This window comes from Phycodurus eques, chromosome 18 (assembly GCF_024500275.1).
Source record: "Phycodurus eques isolate BA_2022a chromosome 18, UOR_Pequ_1.1, whole genome shotgun sequence".
Taxonomy (NCBI): Eukaryota; Metazoa; Chordata; class Actinopteri; order Syngnathiformes; family Syngnathidae; genus Phycodurus; species Phycodurus eques.
In genome coordinates, this window is record NC_084542.1 from 4,496,410 (window position 1) to 4,514,259 (window position 17,850).

General features: G+C 40.4%; 1 protein-coding gene across 9 annotated transcripts in view; it reads left to right on the forward strand.

The window, feature by feature from the left end:
* The window catches only part of cdc42bpab (CDC42 binding protein kinase alpha (DMPK-like) b), a 101,458-nt gene that overhangs the window by 76,602 nt on the left and 7,006 nt on the right, over positions 1-17,850 (forward strand). For 3 of the 9 annotated variants that reach the window (XM_061704740.1, XM_061704744.1, XM_061704747.1), the window contains exons 18-40: positions 1,126-1,231; positions 3,601-3,725; positions 6,650-6,755; positions 7,509-7,657; positions 7,749-7,840; positions 8,362-8,438; positions 8,667-8,714; positions 9,282-9,320; positions 11,400-11,519; positions 11,953-12,036; positions 12,134-12,239; positions 13,268-13,404; positions 13,471-13,610; positions 14,318-14,399; positions 14,672-14,891; positions 15,078-15,140; positions 15,238-15,491; positions 15,577-15,701; positions 15,782-15,996; positions 16,078-16,175; positions 16,928-17,012; positions 17,279-17,414; positions 17,579-17,696. In XM_061704740.1, the coding sequence (XP_061560724.1) occupies positions 1,126-1,231; positions 3,601-3,725; positions 6,650-6,755; positions 7,509-7,657; positions 7,749-7,840; positions 8,362-8,438; positions 8,667-8,714; positions 9,282-9,320; positions 11,400-11,519; positions 11,953-12,036; positions 12,134-12,239; positions 13,268-13,404; positions 13,471-13,610; positions 14,318-14,399; positions 14,672-14,891; positions 15,078-15,140; positions 15,238-15,491; positions 15,577-15,701; positions 15,782-15,996; positions 16,078-16,175; positions 16,928-17,012; positions 17,279-17,414; positions 17,579-17,696 (2,725 nt within the window). The remainder of the gene's footprint in view (positions 1-1,125; positions 1,232-3,600; positions 3,726-6,649; positions 6,756-7,508; positions 7,658-7,748; positions 7,841-8,361; positions 8,439-8,666; positions 8,715-9,281; positions 9,321-11,399; positions 11,520-11,952; positions 12,037-12,133; positions 12,240-13,267; positions 13,405-13,470; positions 13,611-14,317; positions 14,400-14,671; positions 14,892-15,077; positions 15,141-15,237; positions 15,492-15,576; positions 15,702-15,781; positions 15,997-16,077; positions 16,176-16,927; positions 17,013-17,278; positions 17,415-17,578; positions 17,697-17,850) is intronic. The other 6 variants (XM_061704741.1, XM_061704745.1, XM_061704743.1 and 3 more) reach the window with 4 other exon arrangements.

Consider the following 17,850-nt stretch of genomic DNA (forward strand, 5'->3'; position numbering starts at 1 on the left):
GGTATAGTATTCTTTGGATGCAACTCAGCAGTCTTTTTCCTCCAAACACGACAAGTATTTTTTAACCAACAAGTTCTATTTTGGTTTCATCTGAACATATGACATTCTCCCAATCCTCTTCTGGATCATCCAAATGGTCTCTCGCAAACTTCAGACGGGCCTGGACATGTACTGGGTTAAGCAGGGGGGCACGTCTTCCACTGCAGGATTTGAGTCCCTGGCGGCGCAGTGTGTTACTGACACTAGTCTTTGTTACTTTGGTCCCAGCTCTCTGCAGGTCATTCACTAGGTCCCCCCGTGTGGTTCTGGGATTTTTGCTCACCGTTCTTGTGATCATTTTGACCCCACGGGGTGAGATCTTGCATGGAGCCCCAGATTGAGGGAGATTATCAGTGGTCTTGTGTGTCTCCCATTTTCTAATAATTGCTCCCACAGTTGGTTTCTTTACACCAAGCTGCTGAGCTATTGCAGATTCAGTCTTCCCAGCCTGGTGCAGGTCTACAATTGTGTTGCTGGTGTCATCTGGCAGCTCTTTGGTTTTGCCCATATTGGTGTTTGGAGTGCGACTGTTTGAGGTTGTGGACAGGTGTCTTTTATGCTGATGAGTTCAAACAGGTGCCATTAATACAGGTAACGAGTGGAGGACAGAGGAGCCTCTTAAAGAAGTTACAGGTCGGTGAGAGCCAGAAATCTTGTTTGTAGGTGACCAAATACTTCTTTTCCACCATAATTTGCTAATAAATTATTTAAAAATCAGACAATGTGATGTTCTTGATTTTCTTTTCTGATTTTGTCTCATACGTGAGGTATATCTAAGATGGAAATTATTACAGGCCTCTATCATCTTTTTAAGTGGTGGAACTTGCACAATTGGTGGCTGACTAAGTACTTTTTTGCCCCACTGTGTATGTGTGTGTGTATATGTATATAATTGTGTATGTATGTGTGTGTGTAAAATTGTGTATATATCTGTATATGCCCGTGTGTGTATATTTGTGTGTATGTATGTATGTGTATGTATACAATTTTGTTTTAGGAATTTATTTCATTCATGAGTTAAGATTAAAAAATAACCCAAGGTTTTTCCAGTGTTTACAAGTTTAACAATGTTGTTCTCCTTAACAGTCAGAGTGAGCGGGAAGAGTTTGAGACCGATTACAAGCAAAAGTGTGAAAGGGAAAGAGTTCTGCTTACTGATGAAAATAAAAAGCTGTCCAGTGAATTGGATAAGGTAAGATATATTTTGAAACTACTCTTGATAAAAAAAAACAATCACTCTAAATTGAAGTTCATCTTGTACTTTAGCCATTTCCTCAGTCTCGCACGAATAAATCAGTCCCAAACCTCAGGTAACCTCTCTGGGCTGACCCAAATGTTTTCATCACATTCTTCCACCCACCCCCTCTCCCCTGATTGTGCCAAAAAAATCACTGGCCAATAACCCACATAAAAGCATCCTGTCGTCTCCTACGCTGTGCAGTGGAATGACAATCTGGATTCTGCTGTTGATTTAGAAAAAGGTTCTTGGGGAGTTCAAAAATTCCCACTTTAAATGCCTTATACGTGGGAGCCTTTTTGACATCTGGAATGACACTGGAATAAAAGTGTGTAACTGATTTTACATTTTACGATCTATTACAATCTGTGTAACTGATTTTACAATCTATTACAATCTATTCAGAATATGATTTGAGTTTATTATTTATCAAGAAAATTTAATAAAGGTGTGTAACTGATTTTACGATCTATTACAATCTATTCAGAATATGATTTGAGTTTATTATTTATCAAATTTATCACTGTATTTTTAGAAATTTAAATGTATAAATCTGAGATCAATACCAGTTTATAACTACAAGCCAGTCTTGGCAGCAACACTTTCAGCTAAGCTTTATATGTATATTCTGCTTGCACGACTGCATCACAATTTTTGGGACATGTAAACTAACAGTCGCAGTGTTTTGGACATGTAAACTAATTGGACATGTAAATGCAATGTTTTGGACATGTAAACTAATTGGACATGTAAACTAATAAGTAAACGCAATGTTTTGGACATGTAAACTAGCAGCGCACATTTACTGTATGAGTCTTTCATATTTGGAGTGTATTCACACCTGCCACATTTGGCAGACCTTTTGTGCTGGTATCCATCCACCCCGAGACCTACTTTTTGAAGTGGTCTCAGTCTGCCGGTCCGGTTCGTTCGTGTGAATATAAACAGACTTAGATCCAACCCAACAAGTCAATATCCCATAGCTTTGGAGTGAATGTAGTATGCCATAGCTTCTAACGCCCTACTATAGCTTCTAACGCCCAAGTCAATATCCCATAGCTTACGAGTGAATGTAGTATGCCATAGCTTCTAACGAGTGCATGTAGTGTCATATCTGATCCGTCTTCTGCTTAGCAACGCAGCTCCTTCCATGTTGTGGCTGCGGGCGATATATGCTCTTTCGGGTTGCAGGATGCATTTGCCGACGGCGTCCCAAAATTACAAATAGAATGTCGTGAATTTTTTGTTGAATGAGCTGCTCTCCCTACCTTGGTATAGGACCTAATATTACACTCCTGATGTTCCAAATTATTTTCCAGCATTAATAAGATTGCAAATTTGTAGAACAGAAATGCAGTGCGAATATCTGAGTCTCTGCTTTTTCTTGCCTTCATTTCTGTCCAATGGGAGCAACAATCGTCACACCCGTGGCTTTGATTACAAAATATAGTTCGCTCACAAAGTGTACAATTCACACACGTGGCTTCGTTTACAAATTATAGTGTGCTTACAAAGTGCACAATGTGAATGGCAAAATGTTCAATGTGATGTGAATAGGAAAATGTACAATGTGAATGCGTGTACAATGTGAATGCGAACCGCACTAAAGGGAAAAAAAGTAATCCGCTTTTGGGCCGGACCAAACAAGCGGTCTAAACAACTTTCCTGGTGTGAATACATTCTTGGTGAAAATAAAGACGTTTTGGTCACCGTAGTGGTTCAGAGCCCTTTCCAAACCTTAACATGGCTTTGTTACCTTGACTGTCCTCACAGGTGCTGCCGCTCCCGAGCTAGGAAACCCTCTGCCAAACTGTGTTACATTATACTGTATTACAGTGAACATTACCTCACAGGCCTGACAGAAATATAATGTGCTCCATAAGTGAGGTATTTGATCAAACAATAGAACAGTTTACAATTTGTTATGTTTCTATGGTTACATCCTCTTGCACAACACACATGAAAGGATTCAGGGTCATTCATAAACAATCTGTCTTAATCACTGTGTCTGTGCGTGTCTGTGGGAATGCACAAGGGAATTAAATCAGTCGTCAATGACCTTCAACAATACTTCTCCCATTAAACCAATTGACCTTCAACAATACTTGTCCCATTAAACCAATCATTTCAAGGCCTTGAACCTTTGCTTCTGGTCCAAAAGCAGGTAGTCTTCATTGCTTAAAGTTTGATTTATACCTCTACACGAATATATGACCCCTTCAGGTTTTTTGGCCTTTGTAACGGTTGTATTTCCTTTCTTTGAAATATTTGATTTGTGAAATGATCCGCTTTCATGACATCTGTTCACTTGCTTATTTCCTCAGCTGACAAGCATGTTTGAGAAGGTGAGCGTCTCCAACCGGCAGCTTGAGGACGAGATGAGAGAGCTGGCTGACAAAAAGGAGAGTGTTGCTCACTGGGAGGCCCAGATCACAGAAATCATCCAATGGTGAGAAACACACATTGTAATTACCACAACACCGAATACTTCTCAAATGTGTTCTTGAATTAACCGTTTTGTTTAGCACAGAGATTGGGCTGGCATAAAATAATAGGTGACATCTATTTAGCTCACCGGGTATTTTAGTGACTTAATGTTAATTTAAGATTGATTATAATTGGTTGTTGTTGATTGTTAGCTTAAAACAACAAAAGACAATTTACCTGGTGATCGTTGAAAGTGCAATTTCATCTATTGACAGAACTTAATGGTTTCAATGAGCCTCACAGCCCCCCTTTTTTGGACCATGTCACTTTTAGTAAAGGCAAACCAAGAACAGTTCATGGACTCATTTGTGGGTGCTGTCCCCACACGAATGGCCAAAGCTGAGCAGGAATTCACTTTTCTGATTGTTCAACACCTGGCTGGCAGTGGGCTTGTGGTTCCATCAGACAGCCTCCACTATAGCACAGATCCTGGGGTCCTTCATGAATGAGAAAATACCTACCTATTCTTTACTCATTGTGTCAACATGAGCTAGTGACACTGGTAAATGGTAAATGGACTGCACTTATATAGCGCTTATCTCCACCATCACAGTGCCCAAAGGGCTTTACAAAGCCTCACATTCACCCACTCACACACCAATGGGCGACAGCTGCCATGCAAGGCGCTGCGAGGGCCACTCGGAGCAAATTAGGGTTCAGTGTCTTGCCCAAGGACACGTTGACATGTGAACAGTCGTAGCTGGGATTCGAACCAATAACCCTTGGGTTACTGGACAACACGCTCTACCTAATGATCCACAGCAGCCCCTCGGTGTCACTCAGAAGCTGTGATGGAGTCCCTCTTTGCAATCAACCCACTTCTCTGTCTGATTGACGGAACAATTGTCCAAAGAAATGCCAAATGAATTCCATTTTTTTCTGTCAATATGGGGTGCTCTGTGTACATTAATGAGGAAAAAATAAGAACTTAAATTATTTTAGCAAATGGCTGCAATATAACAGTGTGTGAAATTTAAGGGGTCTGAATAATTTCCTTACCCACTGTAATATTCTCTCAAAAGTTTGGGGAATCATTCAGATGTTTTTTGCAAAAGTTAGACGAGCCTTTATGTTCTTTTTGGTCAGCAGTGGTTTTCGCCTTGCAACTCTGCCATGGATGCCATTTTTGTCCAGTCTCTTCTGTATTGTTGAGTCATGAACACTGACCTTAACTTGGCAAGGGAGGCCTGTAGTTCTTTCGAAGTTGTCCCGAGTTCATTTGTGGCCTCCTAGATGAGTTATTGCTGTTCTGTTAGGGTAATCTTTGTAGGCTGATCACTCCTGGTAAGGTTCATCACTCTTCCATACCTTCTCCATGTGAGGATAATGGCTCTCCCTATGGTTTGCTGAAATCCTAAAGCTTTAGAAATGGCTTCTATAACCCTTTCCAGACTGATAGAGACTGATGATTATTTCTTGACTGTTGAATTTGTTTTGATAGTGTCATTTTATTGCAGCTTTTTTAGATCTTTTGTCTGACTTGATTTTGTCAAGTTGTGTTTAAGTGATTTCTTGATTGAACAGGTCTGGAGGTAATCAGGCTTGGGTGTGATCAGTGTAAATAAACCAAAAGTTGTGATTAGCCACAATTAATTCATGATACAACAAGGGGGGAAATTACTTTTTTCCCGCGGGGCCAGGTAACTTTTTTTTTTTTTTCTTAATAAACGAAAACAGCATTTAAAAACAGTATTTTAAGTTTACATCGGTTATATTTTTCTGTTATTTACATTTCATGATCCTAAACATTAAAGTGGGGAAACAATGTAAGAATTTGAGAAGGGGTGCCATTTTCACAGCACTGTACTGAGGACTAATTCACAGTTAAAAAAAAAAAAAAAAAAAATCCCCTTAATACTGCATGTGACTCATGGAGTAAATGACGCTGTGTGAGAAACCACAACTGGGGAAGAATTGTTAGTGAACTCAAGCATTTGTTTATGAACCAATTTGTTAGTGAACCAAGGTAATATATATTAGTGATAAATTAAAATAATCCTCAAATTGTCAGACAATGGGGAAATTTACCATAGCACCTTTTCAACACTGCTACAAAAAGTTCATCCATCTTACTACTCATAGAGTGCATGTTGTCATGCAGTGTATTGGGTTCCACCTCACTGTGTTACTGCTGCATTTTTCACATACCTCTGAGGATCATGAGCTGTTTGACCCACCCTCCTGCTCAGATCACGTCCCTTTGCAGCTGACACCTTGCCAGCTGCCCGGCCTCCCTCTGTTGGACAAGCCTGAAATCCTAGCATAGTGCTCACAGACAGGCACGCGCGCACACGTTTAAAGGGAAAGTTTGGAATTATCTTTGGGAATCCAGCAGTTTTAAATTCCCCCTGGTGGGATGTATTGTCACTTTGTTTTCTAGGTGTTTAAAGTGAGTCTTAATTTGCATGCTTATGAAAGTTTCTATATACTGTATTCAGTGCTCAGCATTGACAATAACAGCCAAAACAGACTTGTTGAAATACCTCGTTTCCTTTCAGAATCAATATTTTCTATGGCATATTGTACAAAATTTTTCCATAAAAGTGGGCCATTGATTACAAATAGGATTTGTCAATATGCACACGCAAAAGCATTTTTCTCCAAATAAATAAAACCCTGTTGCAAGAAATGAGTGCACTTGAATGAAATTCTTAAAAAAAAAATTCTTTTTTGCAAGAATTCAACTGAGGATGAAGCTAATCAAACAATTCTGGAAGTTCTTGTTTGCTGAGAAATGGAAATAATTATTACTTTTCAAAGGGGCTGTACTCCTTTATGCTGAACACTAAGTAAAAATAAACCACTGTCAGTGTGTCTACAAAATACACTGACAGCGGTAAACAGTCTTTTGATTATCCCTTTAGTAATGAAATATGGTTTCCCTAGGGTGAGTGATGAGAAGGATGCTCGTGGCTACCTGCAGGCTTTGGCCACCAAGATGACAGAAGAGCTGGAGGGCCTGAGAAATACCAGTCTGGGAGCGAGGGCTACGGTAAAACATTTTTGCACTTATTAGACAAACAGTGCCGTGAGTATTGGACGCCTTTTTAAATTCTTACATTTTTGCGTAGTTTCCACACTTTAAATGTTTAAGATCACCAAACAAATGTTAATATCAGAGAAATATAACCCAAGTAGAGAATGTTCAGCCATCAGTTTGTGACCTCAAGCTGAACCGCACTTGGGTTCTCTAGCAGGATAACGATCGTCAACTTTTGAATGGCTTAAAAAAAAAAAAAAGAAGTTCTGTAGTGGCCTAGTCAATGTCGAGACTTGAATCAGATTGAATTGCAGTGGCATGACCATTAAAAGGCCATTCATACTCGTAAATAATAAATTTTTGCTGAATTTAAACAATTATGCAAGGAGTGGGACAAAATATCTCCACATTGATGTGAAAGACTCATTGCCAGTTATAGAAAACGCTTGATTTCAGTTGTTGCTGCTGAGTATGGCCCTACCAATTATTAGGTTTAGGGGGCCAATACTTTTTCACACAGGGCCAGGTGACTTTTTTTTTTTTTTTCTTAATAAATCACCATTTAAAAACAGCATGTTCACTTGGGTTATATTTGTCTGATTTTCATTTGTTTATCTAAAACATTAAAGTGGGGAAACAATGCAAAAATATTAAGAATTTGAGAAGCACTTTCACAGCACTAAATTAGAATCATGTCCGAATTGACACATTTGACTTAAGAATGGATTAATTCACTGCTTTTTACCCTCCTCTCTTTTGATGCAGGACATGCCTTGGAAGATGCGTCGCTTTGCCAAGTTGGACATGTCGGCCCGCCTGGAGCTGCAATCCGCCTTAGACGCTGAGATCAGGGCCAAACAGAGTATTCAGGATGAGCTGAATAAGGTCAAGGCTAACAACATCTCCACAGAATGGTATATAGATGCATATTATTTTACTGTAAATATTTAGTGTTGGAAATACGTACAGTTGTGATATGACTCTTGTCTTTCTATGCTCCACCAGTAAACTGCAAGATGTAGAGAGCAGAAATCAAGAGCTCCTGGCTGAGATTGACAGGCTGAAGAAAGAGACTGAGGAGCTGCGGCTACGTAGAGGTGCCATGACACACATTAACATAACTGCTTAGATAGGATGATATTTACTCACTACAAGGGCTACGAAAATTATGTTGATGTAATGATGACAAAGGCACGTTACTCAATATGATGCAGATGATGTCATTTTTTTTAGTTAAACAACAAAACAAAAACAAATTGAATGGAATGCTTCCAAATACAATTAAAGCATTCAAACAAAAACGTTTTATATAAAATTTATATAAAAGGCTTTGAAAAAATATATCAATTAGAAATAATAACAAAATAATAATAATAATAAAAATAGTGAGGATAAGCGGTGTAGAAAATAGATGGATGAATTATTATTATATTTCTCGTCCCTTATTTGAGCATTTTTGGTCAGGAATTAAATCATGCGGCATTAAAATTTGATGTGAGTTTTGATCATATGAAAGCCATTCTGTGACACAACAGAATTAATTTGGTTAAAGTCAGCCTTTGAAGGTTTCATAACCACCATTATATTATTATTTTTTTTATTATTTCTGTCTCTCTAGGTGTCAAGCACCAGGATTCCCAGAATTCTTTCTTGGCTTTTCTCAATGCCCCTACCTCAACGCTTGACCAGTTCGATGTGAGTTGTTTGCCAGCTCACTAGTGTAAAATTATTACAGTTTTCAACAATGTATGTCACCAGTTACTGGTGCTGTTTTAAAATATGTTTTAAAATGTTACTTGGAGAGTCATTAATGGTCACCATTTCATTCTTAAATCTAATTTGCTTCAATTATTTTTTTAACATGAACCTTTTTTGTATTTTTATTTGTATTGTTACATCATTTGTCCTTGTTTTATACATCAGGACTCTTATTCCTCTTCTTCATCTTCTTTAATTGAGTTTTGGGAAGACGTAAGTTTCCTTGGTTAGATGAATGTTCTTGTTTGTTTTGTAACTGTACCCTGACATTTAAAAAGGACAGCATAGATGTGTATGTGAGTCCATGCTTGTTTGAGTGTAAGCCTATTTATCATGCAATAGTAGAAGGCAACTCCTAGTAGAAATCCTTGAAGTGATTGATATTTTGCAGTACCAGTTCCAGTTAGTCAGTCTCGATTAATGAGCTCTGTGAATGGCTCCACTATGGCTTTCTGGTCGTGGGGATTGGTTTGAACTGTACCACCAACAGTTCAGTGCATTTTCATACAAACGTCAGCCACGGCATTTTGCAGCCATAGATATTTTTTGCCGCAAGCTGACCTTGATTAGTCGCTGTGCTGCATACTGACTTTCCCTGCTTTTCACCTCACTATGGCTGTGTATGTTCTTTTTCCTAACTCTGCTCTTCTGTCCAACCCCAGTGCACACGATGCAGAATGTTTAGATGTGTGTTTGCAGCTCAGTCAGATAACCTTTCTGTTATTCACTCACTCCTATGTTTCTGCCACACACGCTGCACCTCTCTTCCTGCTGCTGAAGCGCTCGCCATCCGTTGGCCCAGCTAGTAAAGGCAGACGTGTAAGCACCATCACCACACTGTGTGACCACTCGTGAATTCCCTCGTCCAGTTTATTTCGTTTGTGTGGTATCTATGTATGTTTACTATGTCCGTTGCATGGCAAGGGTTGGATGCGATGCTGCTTTTTGTGATGGGTGTGGTGTTAAAAGGAATGTTGGAGTTGTTATATTTCAGTTATATGTACCTTTGTTTGCTTTGGGAATTGCCATGCAGGTAGCAAGTATGGTGGCAAGTCAGCATGGGCTTTACATTTTTCTTGTTGTAAAAGATATTGAATAAAGGTGTGTTTCATTTTTTAATGGAATCTTTCTCATCAGCTGACTGTATTTGACCTAAAAAAACATTTTTTTTAAATTCATGAATGATCTGGCATCTAACATTTTCCTCCAAAATGAAGAGAAGCACATTAATGGTCAACTGCCAATACAGAAAAGTTAGAATAACATGGAAAAGTTTATGTATATCCATAATTCCATTCAAAATTTTTTTACTTTCATAGATTATAGATTCAGGGCCCACAATTTAAACATTTTCAAGTATTTAGTTGTTCATTTTTACATAATTTGGGCTTCCAGCTCATAAAACCCATGAAATCAGGAATTCAAAAAAATTGAATACTGTGAAGAAATCACCATTTACTTCTCAGTTTTTGTAGAAAAAAAGAAGGAAATTAGGGTCACATTAAATCAATCAAAATATGGTACTTTCAAAACGATATGTTAATCTTCAATACTTGGTTGGGAATCCCTTTGCTTTAATCACTGCCTTGATGCGCTGTGGCATTGAGGGAGTTATGGAAGCCCAGATTTCCTTGATGCTTGCTGTTAGTTCTTTGTTTTTGGGTTTGGTGCCCCTCATTTTCCCCTTTAGATCCGGCGAGTTGGCTGGCCAGTCAAGCACTGGGATGGCACAGGCATCAAACCAGGTTTTGGTGCTTCTGGCGGCATGGGCAGGGGCCAGGTCCTGCTGGAAGATTACATCTGCATCTCCATACAGATCTTCAGCAGAAGGAATCATGAAGTCCTCTAAAATATTCTGGTAGACTGTTGCGGTGACCTTGGATTTAAGAGTTTACTAAGACCTGACTGGACATTGCAACCCAACTCATGACTGACTGTGGATATTTTACACTGGACCTCAAGCAGCTTGCGTTCTGTTTTTCATCTGTCGTCCTCCAAACACTTGGACCTTGATTCCCGAATGAAAGGCACACTTTACTTTTATCAGAAAAGAGGACCTTGGACCACTGACCAACAGTCCAGTCCTTCTTCTCCTTGGCCCAGTTGAGCCGGATCCTATGTTGGCTCAGGCTCAGAAGTGGCTTGACCCGAGGAACCCAACAGTTGTAGCCCATCTCCCGGATGCGTCTGAATGTGGTGGTTTTTGAAGCTGTGACTCCTGCCTCATTCCACTCTTTCTGGATCTCTGCTTGATTCTTGAGTCATCTCTCTTTGATAATCCACTTAAGACCACGGTCATCTCTTTTGCTGATGCATCTTCTCCTGCCACATTTTGTCCTTCCACTAGACTTTTCATTAATATGCTTGGACACAGCAGTCTGTGAGCACCCAGCCTCCTTAAGCTATGAACTTTTGTGGCTCACCCATTCTATGGAGGGTAATCAATGTTGGTATTCTAGCCAGTTGTCAAGTCTGCAGTCTTCCTCATATTGAACCCCAACTAAGACAATTGAGCCAAACTGAAGCAATTTAATGACACCTGGGGAAATCTGTGCAGGTGCTTTGAGTTTAGTGGATGATTAGCGTGTGACACTCAGTTTAAAACATTTATGGCCTGCAAAATTTGGGCTGATTTCTTCATAGTATTCAAATTTTTTTGAATTCCTGATTTTGTGGGTGTTATGAGCTGGAAGCCCAAATTATGTTAAAATAAACAAATACATGCTTGAAATTGTTTAAATTGTGTGCCCTGAATCAATACTCTATCAAAGTTTAACTTTTTCAGTGGAATTATGGAAATAAATACTTTTTCTTGATATTCACATTTTTGGGAAATGGCCTATATTTGCCTTCCCCATATTTCTGTCATTTTGGTTCATCTTTCTTTCATCACATCAGGTGGACTCAATGGATAATTTCACATCCTCCAACACTCCATCCCGGGAAGACGACCAGAAGTCCCACCTCAAAACCCGCTCACGTTCACCCTCCATGGCCAGCGATATGGAGCCCATAGAGGTGAGACAGCTCCAAATTCACTCAATCTGAGCTGTGGCATGTGTCAGCAGAGAAGCATTCACTGCTACCGCTGCATGTTTAAAAATATTTTGTGATTTCTTCGCCTGTAATGTCGTAGAGCAGCTTTAACTGGGTCGCCATGCTTGCCATACCAAATCAATGTGGGAAAGTGTTCAGCTCACAATGGTGACACTGTCTGACAGGTTTGACACTAACACAATTATTGAGAAATGTAAGATACAACAGTTCAATGATTAGTCAGACAACATGGAGGCTGGTATGTTGTCAGTATGTGGAATGCATTTTGTGAATAGGCTTTCACAAAATGACATCTTAAAAAAATATTTGCCTGGTGTGAGTGAAATAGCTGGTGTAACTTACGCGCTCCTCATTCTTCCCTCATGGCTTTGTTTCTCTGTCCCTCATTCTGCAGTTGATAGATCATTCTCCTCGTACAGTCCAGACCCCCACTATGCGCTCAGGAGGGTATGGCAGTATCGGTCGCTCCTCCCCTAAGGTTCGCCATTTTCCTCTACTGTTGGTCACAGTTACAGTCAAGTTCAAAATTGCATTCTATCTTACCTTTCTCTAACTTTTTATTTTTTAAAAAAAAGCCAAAAGCACATCAGTTTGTAGTGAAGTCATTCAGCACGCCGACTAAATGTAACCAGTGCACTTCCCTCATGGTGGGACTCATACGCCAAGGTTGCACCTGTGAAGGTAAGACCTCTGCTGAAGAAAGTATATTTCATGGGATTTACAGTACTTGTTAACTCTGTTACAAAGCCACAGCCTCACCTGACACATTAGATGCAGCTGCAGCTAATGAGATCCAACAGTATTTTGCCTCTAAATAGATTCTAAATTATATCATATAAAATAATTCTCAGTTTTTAGGTATTTTATTTAACAATATGTTTATTACTGTGTTTGCAGTTTAGTAGAACTGCACACTGAAATGTTGTCTCTCTCATGTAGGGAAAAGGGCAACCAAAATATTACAATGTAGTTCTATACAACTGAAAACTATTACAAAGATTAAATAACTTGAAGAAAGTTAAATCAATACTTCTCTGACAGTGGCAAATAAAACTGGTTATTATTTTTGTCAAGGAAGAATTGTCAATGCGTCCATTGTATTGGTTCTTATTATTGGGGCAGGTAATATTGTGACCACTGAGTGTGTACTAAAGCCCCTTTTCGACTACACCTTTTTGTTACAGTTGTGCTTGGTCAGTTTAGACACTATCGCAATACTAGCCACAGTAAGGAGAGACATTCATTAATTGTAAGCGGCTGATTGAAGGCAGCACCTAACACATCATCCTTGTGAAGGGAGATTGTGGATTATAACAAAGCAGTACCCACAGAGCTGAAGTAGATGGGGTAAGGTGACATTAGCATGTGTTACGTTCATGTATGTGTCAGTTCATACTAAAAGTATAATACTATAATTAATACTATACTTGGGAAAACTCTGTAAGGACATAGTGATGACGAATCAGATCTACCAATGAGCAGTGGTTTACGTCACTCTTCCTGTATAGGCACAGCTTGCTTGGAACCACAAACTGACCTAGTACTACAAATCATATCACGTAGAACATGGTTGACAGTAGACGTGTCAATCAGTGACTACAACCGTGACGCGGCAAGTTGCTACTGAGTCGTGGAAAAGGGGCTAAAACGTCACAAAAGAGTAATTTCCATCTCACCTCTAACCTGTCTCATGCTGTCTCCTCATCCAGTGTGCAACTTCTCCTGCCATGTAACATGTGCAGACAAGGCTCCAGCAGTATGTCCCGTTCCACAGGATCAGACCAAAGGACCACTCGGCATTGACCCTCAGAGGGGCATTGGTACTGCATATGAAGGGCATGTCAGGGTGAGTGAATTCGTAAATACCGTTATTTTACGTTACCATTACAATAACATTCTTTGTGGGTTATAGGTCCCTAAACCAACAGGGGTAAAGAAGGGCTGGCAGAGGGCAATGGCAGTGGTGTGTGACTTCAAACTGTTTCTCTATGAGCTAGGGGAAGGAAAGACAACACAGCCGAGTGTTATTGTGAGCCAAGTCATAGATATGAGGTAAGAAAGTGTCGCGCTGGTCACGTACCACTAAACACAAGATGGTGGGGACCTCAAAATGATTCTGCCACAGTTGTACCTTCTTAATTTTAAGACACATTTCAATAGCACCGACAGTACTAAACATGCATTAGGACAGAAACCAACCATGTTCATGCCAAACACTGTAAAAAAAAAAACGGCATTTCTCAAAATAAACATTGTCTGATCATTTGAGTGTGCAGTAAAGATTTTACAACCTCTGTACACCCCTCTGAAATGTAACGCTAAAATAGTTAGCACTAATATAACGCAAGTGTCAAGGCAGGTCCACCAATATTATAGAGTATTCTCTTTAATGCAAGCCAAAGTACCATTAACTTTATTTTAAAGGTTTAATATTAACTTTAAATGTCAATGTAAAACTGCACATGATAGTTTCATGTTGTCGGTAAGAGCCACAGTTTTTTTACATTAGTTAATATGCCTCTTATGTCTCCAATTGTGTGCAAATAATTTGGTCTTAAAAGATAAGTCTTGTTTAAAATCCTGAGTTGTCTTGTTTTCAACCCTGAAAGATGAAGCCGAACCTTACGTGAGGAAACCATCAGCGAGTATTTCTAGTGACACAAATGTCCAAATTGATTATTAAATAGATTGTAAATATGATTTAAAAGCACCGGTTGCTGCATGTTTGACCTTGTCTTTCTTTGCTTTGTTTCATCCAGGGATGAAGAGTTTTCAGTCAGCTCTGTTTTGGCCTCTGATGTCATCCATGCCAGCCGTAAAGACATCCCCTGCATATTCAGAGTGGGTTCTTCTCATCTGTATTCATCTTTACGCTGTTTGTATTGCAACAAAGCAACTCAGCCAGATCAGATTAAATGATCCTTCCTTCCTCTTTCCAAGTAACCAGATATGGGTCTGGAGAAAAGAGCCACCATCTATCATGATTATGATACAATTTAATGTTTGCCTTCTTCACCGTTGTGATTTGTCGCATCAACAGCTAAAAATGAAAATAAAAATAGAAACCTTATTAAATCCCCCATGCTCACACTATGTCTCTGTGCTCCCTACAGGTAACAGCGTCTCAGCTCTCCCCCTCCAGCAGCCACAAGCCGTCCATCTTGATTCTTGCTGACAGTGACCAGGAGAGAAACAAGTGGGTGGGTCTTCTCAGTGAGCTTCATCGCATCCTCAAGAAGAACAAGCTCAAGGAGCGCTTTGTCTACGTCCCCAAGGAGGCTTACGACAGCACGCTGCCACTCATCAAGACGACACAGTCTGCCGCTATCATAGGTGACAATTCACACATGAAAGACCGCCACACCGTCCTTATGTCATTTATCTTAGTCGAGTAGTTCCACACACAGATCTATTATGACCTATGTTGATCCCTGACTGATTTGTAGACAACCTATTTGATTAGAGCTGGCATTCACCACGTCAGGCTCTCAAAAAGCCATTTTTCTGCTCTGCCCTCAGATCATGAGCGTGTCGCCCTGGGCAACGAAGAAGGGCTCTTTGTCATCCATGTCACCAAAGATGGTAAGAGCGACTTCTTGTTAGTTGATTACTTAAAATAGATAGTCGATTGATGACCTGTTTCGCTCTATGACCCTTCTAACACTGCATCCGTCCTCAGAAATCATTCGGGTGGGTGACAATAAGAAGGTGCACCACATCGACCTGATCCCACAAGAGCAGTTGCTGGCTGTCATCTCTGGAAGGAACCGCCACGTCCGACTCTTCCCCTCGCAGGCCCTGGATGGCCGCGAGATCGACTCCTACAAGCTCGGCGAGACAAAAGGCTGTCAGACCCTCGTCTCCGGGCCCGTCCGAAACGGCTCAATCACATGTCTCTGTGTAGCCATGAAGAGGCAAATCATGTGTTATGAGGTTTGTTAAAACTTAGGCTACATTTAATTCCTGGTGTAACGTTTTTCAATTTTTGCTTATTCGATACGTCCTCCTTGCACTTCAGGTGAACAAGAGCAAAGCCCGCCACCGTCGGCTGCGGGAGCTGCAGGCTCCAGGTCTTGTCCAATGGATGGGTCTGCTGAATGAGCGGCTCTATGTGGGCTACCAGTCTGGCTTCACCCGCTACAGGTACTTGATCAGGTGACCCTGTGAGAGTTTAAAGAAAAATTTTGACTATGACTCAAAACCTCCTCTGATCGCCTCCACAGTGTCCACGGTGACGTGTCTCCAGTTAGCCTGCTTCACCCTGAGGATCACACCCTAGCATTTATCCCTCAGCAGAACCTGGAAGCCCTTTGTGCTGTGGAGATTTCCAGCAAGGAGTTATTGCTGTGCTTCAGTGCCATCGGCGTGTACGTGGACTCTCAGGGTCGCAGGTCACGCCAGCAGGAGCTCATGTGGCCTGCTGTGCCAAACAGCGCCTGTAAGCATTCTCCAAGATATAGCGGACATTGATGCGGCCCTAACAGAAATGGATAACCAATAACGTTTGTCCCCTCTTCAGGCTACAATGCTCCTTACCTGTCGGTGTATAGTGAGAATGCAGTTGATGTGTTTGATGTCAACACCATGGAGTGGATTCAGACCATCCCGCTAAAGAAGGTCTGTTGCTTTGCTGTTTAACTGTCATGATCTGAAACTACTGTGCTGTATTTATGCTACATGGTTCAAGTAAGACAATTCTGATTTTCCTGCTCCTGTGTTACAAATCATGTGTGTCATGGCAGCGTAAAAAGATAAAAATCTGATCAAAATGAGGCTTCTTCCAACCGTGAATATGTATATGATATATATCAGATAACTGCAAATGCAATTTCAGCGTATGTATATAATACAGGTATATACAGTATATATACGCATATATAAACACCTGTTGTACATCTAAACTACAGTGCAAACACCATTAAATATGGTCTTATTATGTTGCATTAGAGGTGTGTTGATCATTAAATAAGAAAAATACAGGACTTGCTGATGGCAGCCAGTGGATTAACCATTTGAAACAATGGGATAAGAGTCAGTGCAGGCCAACTATATAACTTATATGTTGTAAAAATTTTGCTGCCAGGTGTTGACAATTTTGGAGTTGTATTTTGGGCACCTGCAGCTGGTTTCCTGTGTTCAGTGAAATGTACCCAAACCTATGTAAATCTGATTTGACACTAAATCAGAATTGGGCATTTAAGCCCTGCAGCGAAAATCCAGCCTTTGTCTCCCTCTTGTGGAAGAAATAGAGAGTTGCTCCATGACCAAACCGTTGCATTTATTTCAAGGAAATGAAAAAGTGCTTGTATTTGATCGAACAAATTAAATATGATGGCGTTGTGGCAATTTTTGCACGTGTGTGACTACAGGTACGGCCTCTGAATGTTGATGGCTCTCTGAACCTACTAGGACTGGAAACAGTGCGACTCATCTACTTTAGAAACAAAACAGCTGGTATGTGCAATTTCACTTAATTCATCAACAACATAAAAATTATCAACTGTAATGACAAAACTGCTCATCTGCTTTGTGTTCATCTCACATTTTGAATTATAACAGTTGATTGGTTGTCGTAACAGACTAGTAACAGCCTGCATGTTTTTCGAGCACCAGATGTGTTTGGGGCAACATTGAACATGTCTTCAGCTACCGTGTGTGTGTGTGTAGCGCTTTGCAGTCACTGATGTAAACACGCCCGTGGCTTTGTTGTGATCTTCCAGAAGGCGACGAGCTGGTCGTCCCGGAGACGTCAGACAACAGCAGGAAGCAGATGGTACGCAGTATGAACAATAAGAGACGCTTCTCCTTCAGGGTGCCAGAGGAAGAGCGACTTCAGCAGAGGAGGTACTTCACCAGGCATGAATCCAACATTCATAATTCTCAGTTTTTATTCAAAGACAGAAAGGTATTGAAATAACCGGTGTAGTTGTTGACCTAGACACTAAATAATATATCACAAGTCTGCGTCGGTACCAACTAAATATGGTACCCTTTATTAAAAAGTGATTTTGTGACTGCAGAGAAATGCTGCGGGATCCAGAGATGAGGAACAAGCTGATCTCCAACCCCACAAACTTTAACCACGTTGCTCACATGGGACCAGGGGACGGGATCCAGATTCTCAAAGACCTGCCCATGGTATGTAGTCACGCTAAGATAACGATACAAATACTTGATTAACATTCACACACAAACCATCACAGTGGAGGAGGCTGAGTATGGGTCCGAACTCAGAAGTTTTGTCTAACTTCAGAGCTGTATTTTTCCCAAATATGTTGCTTGAATTGTATAA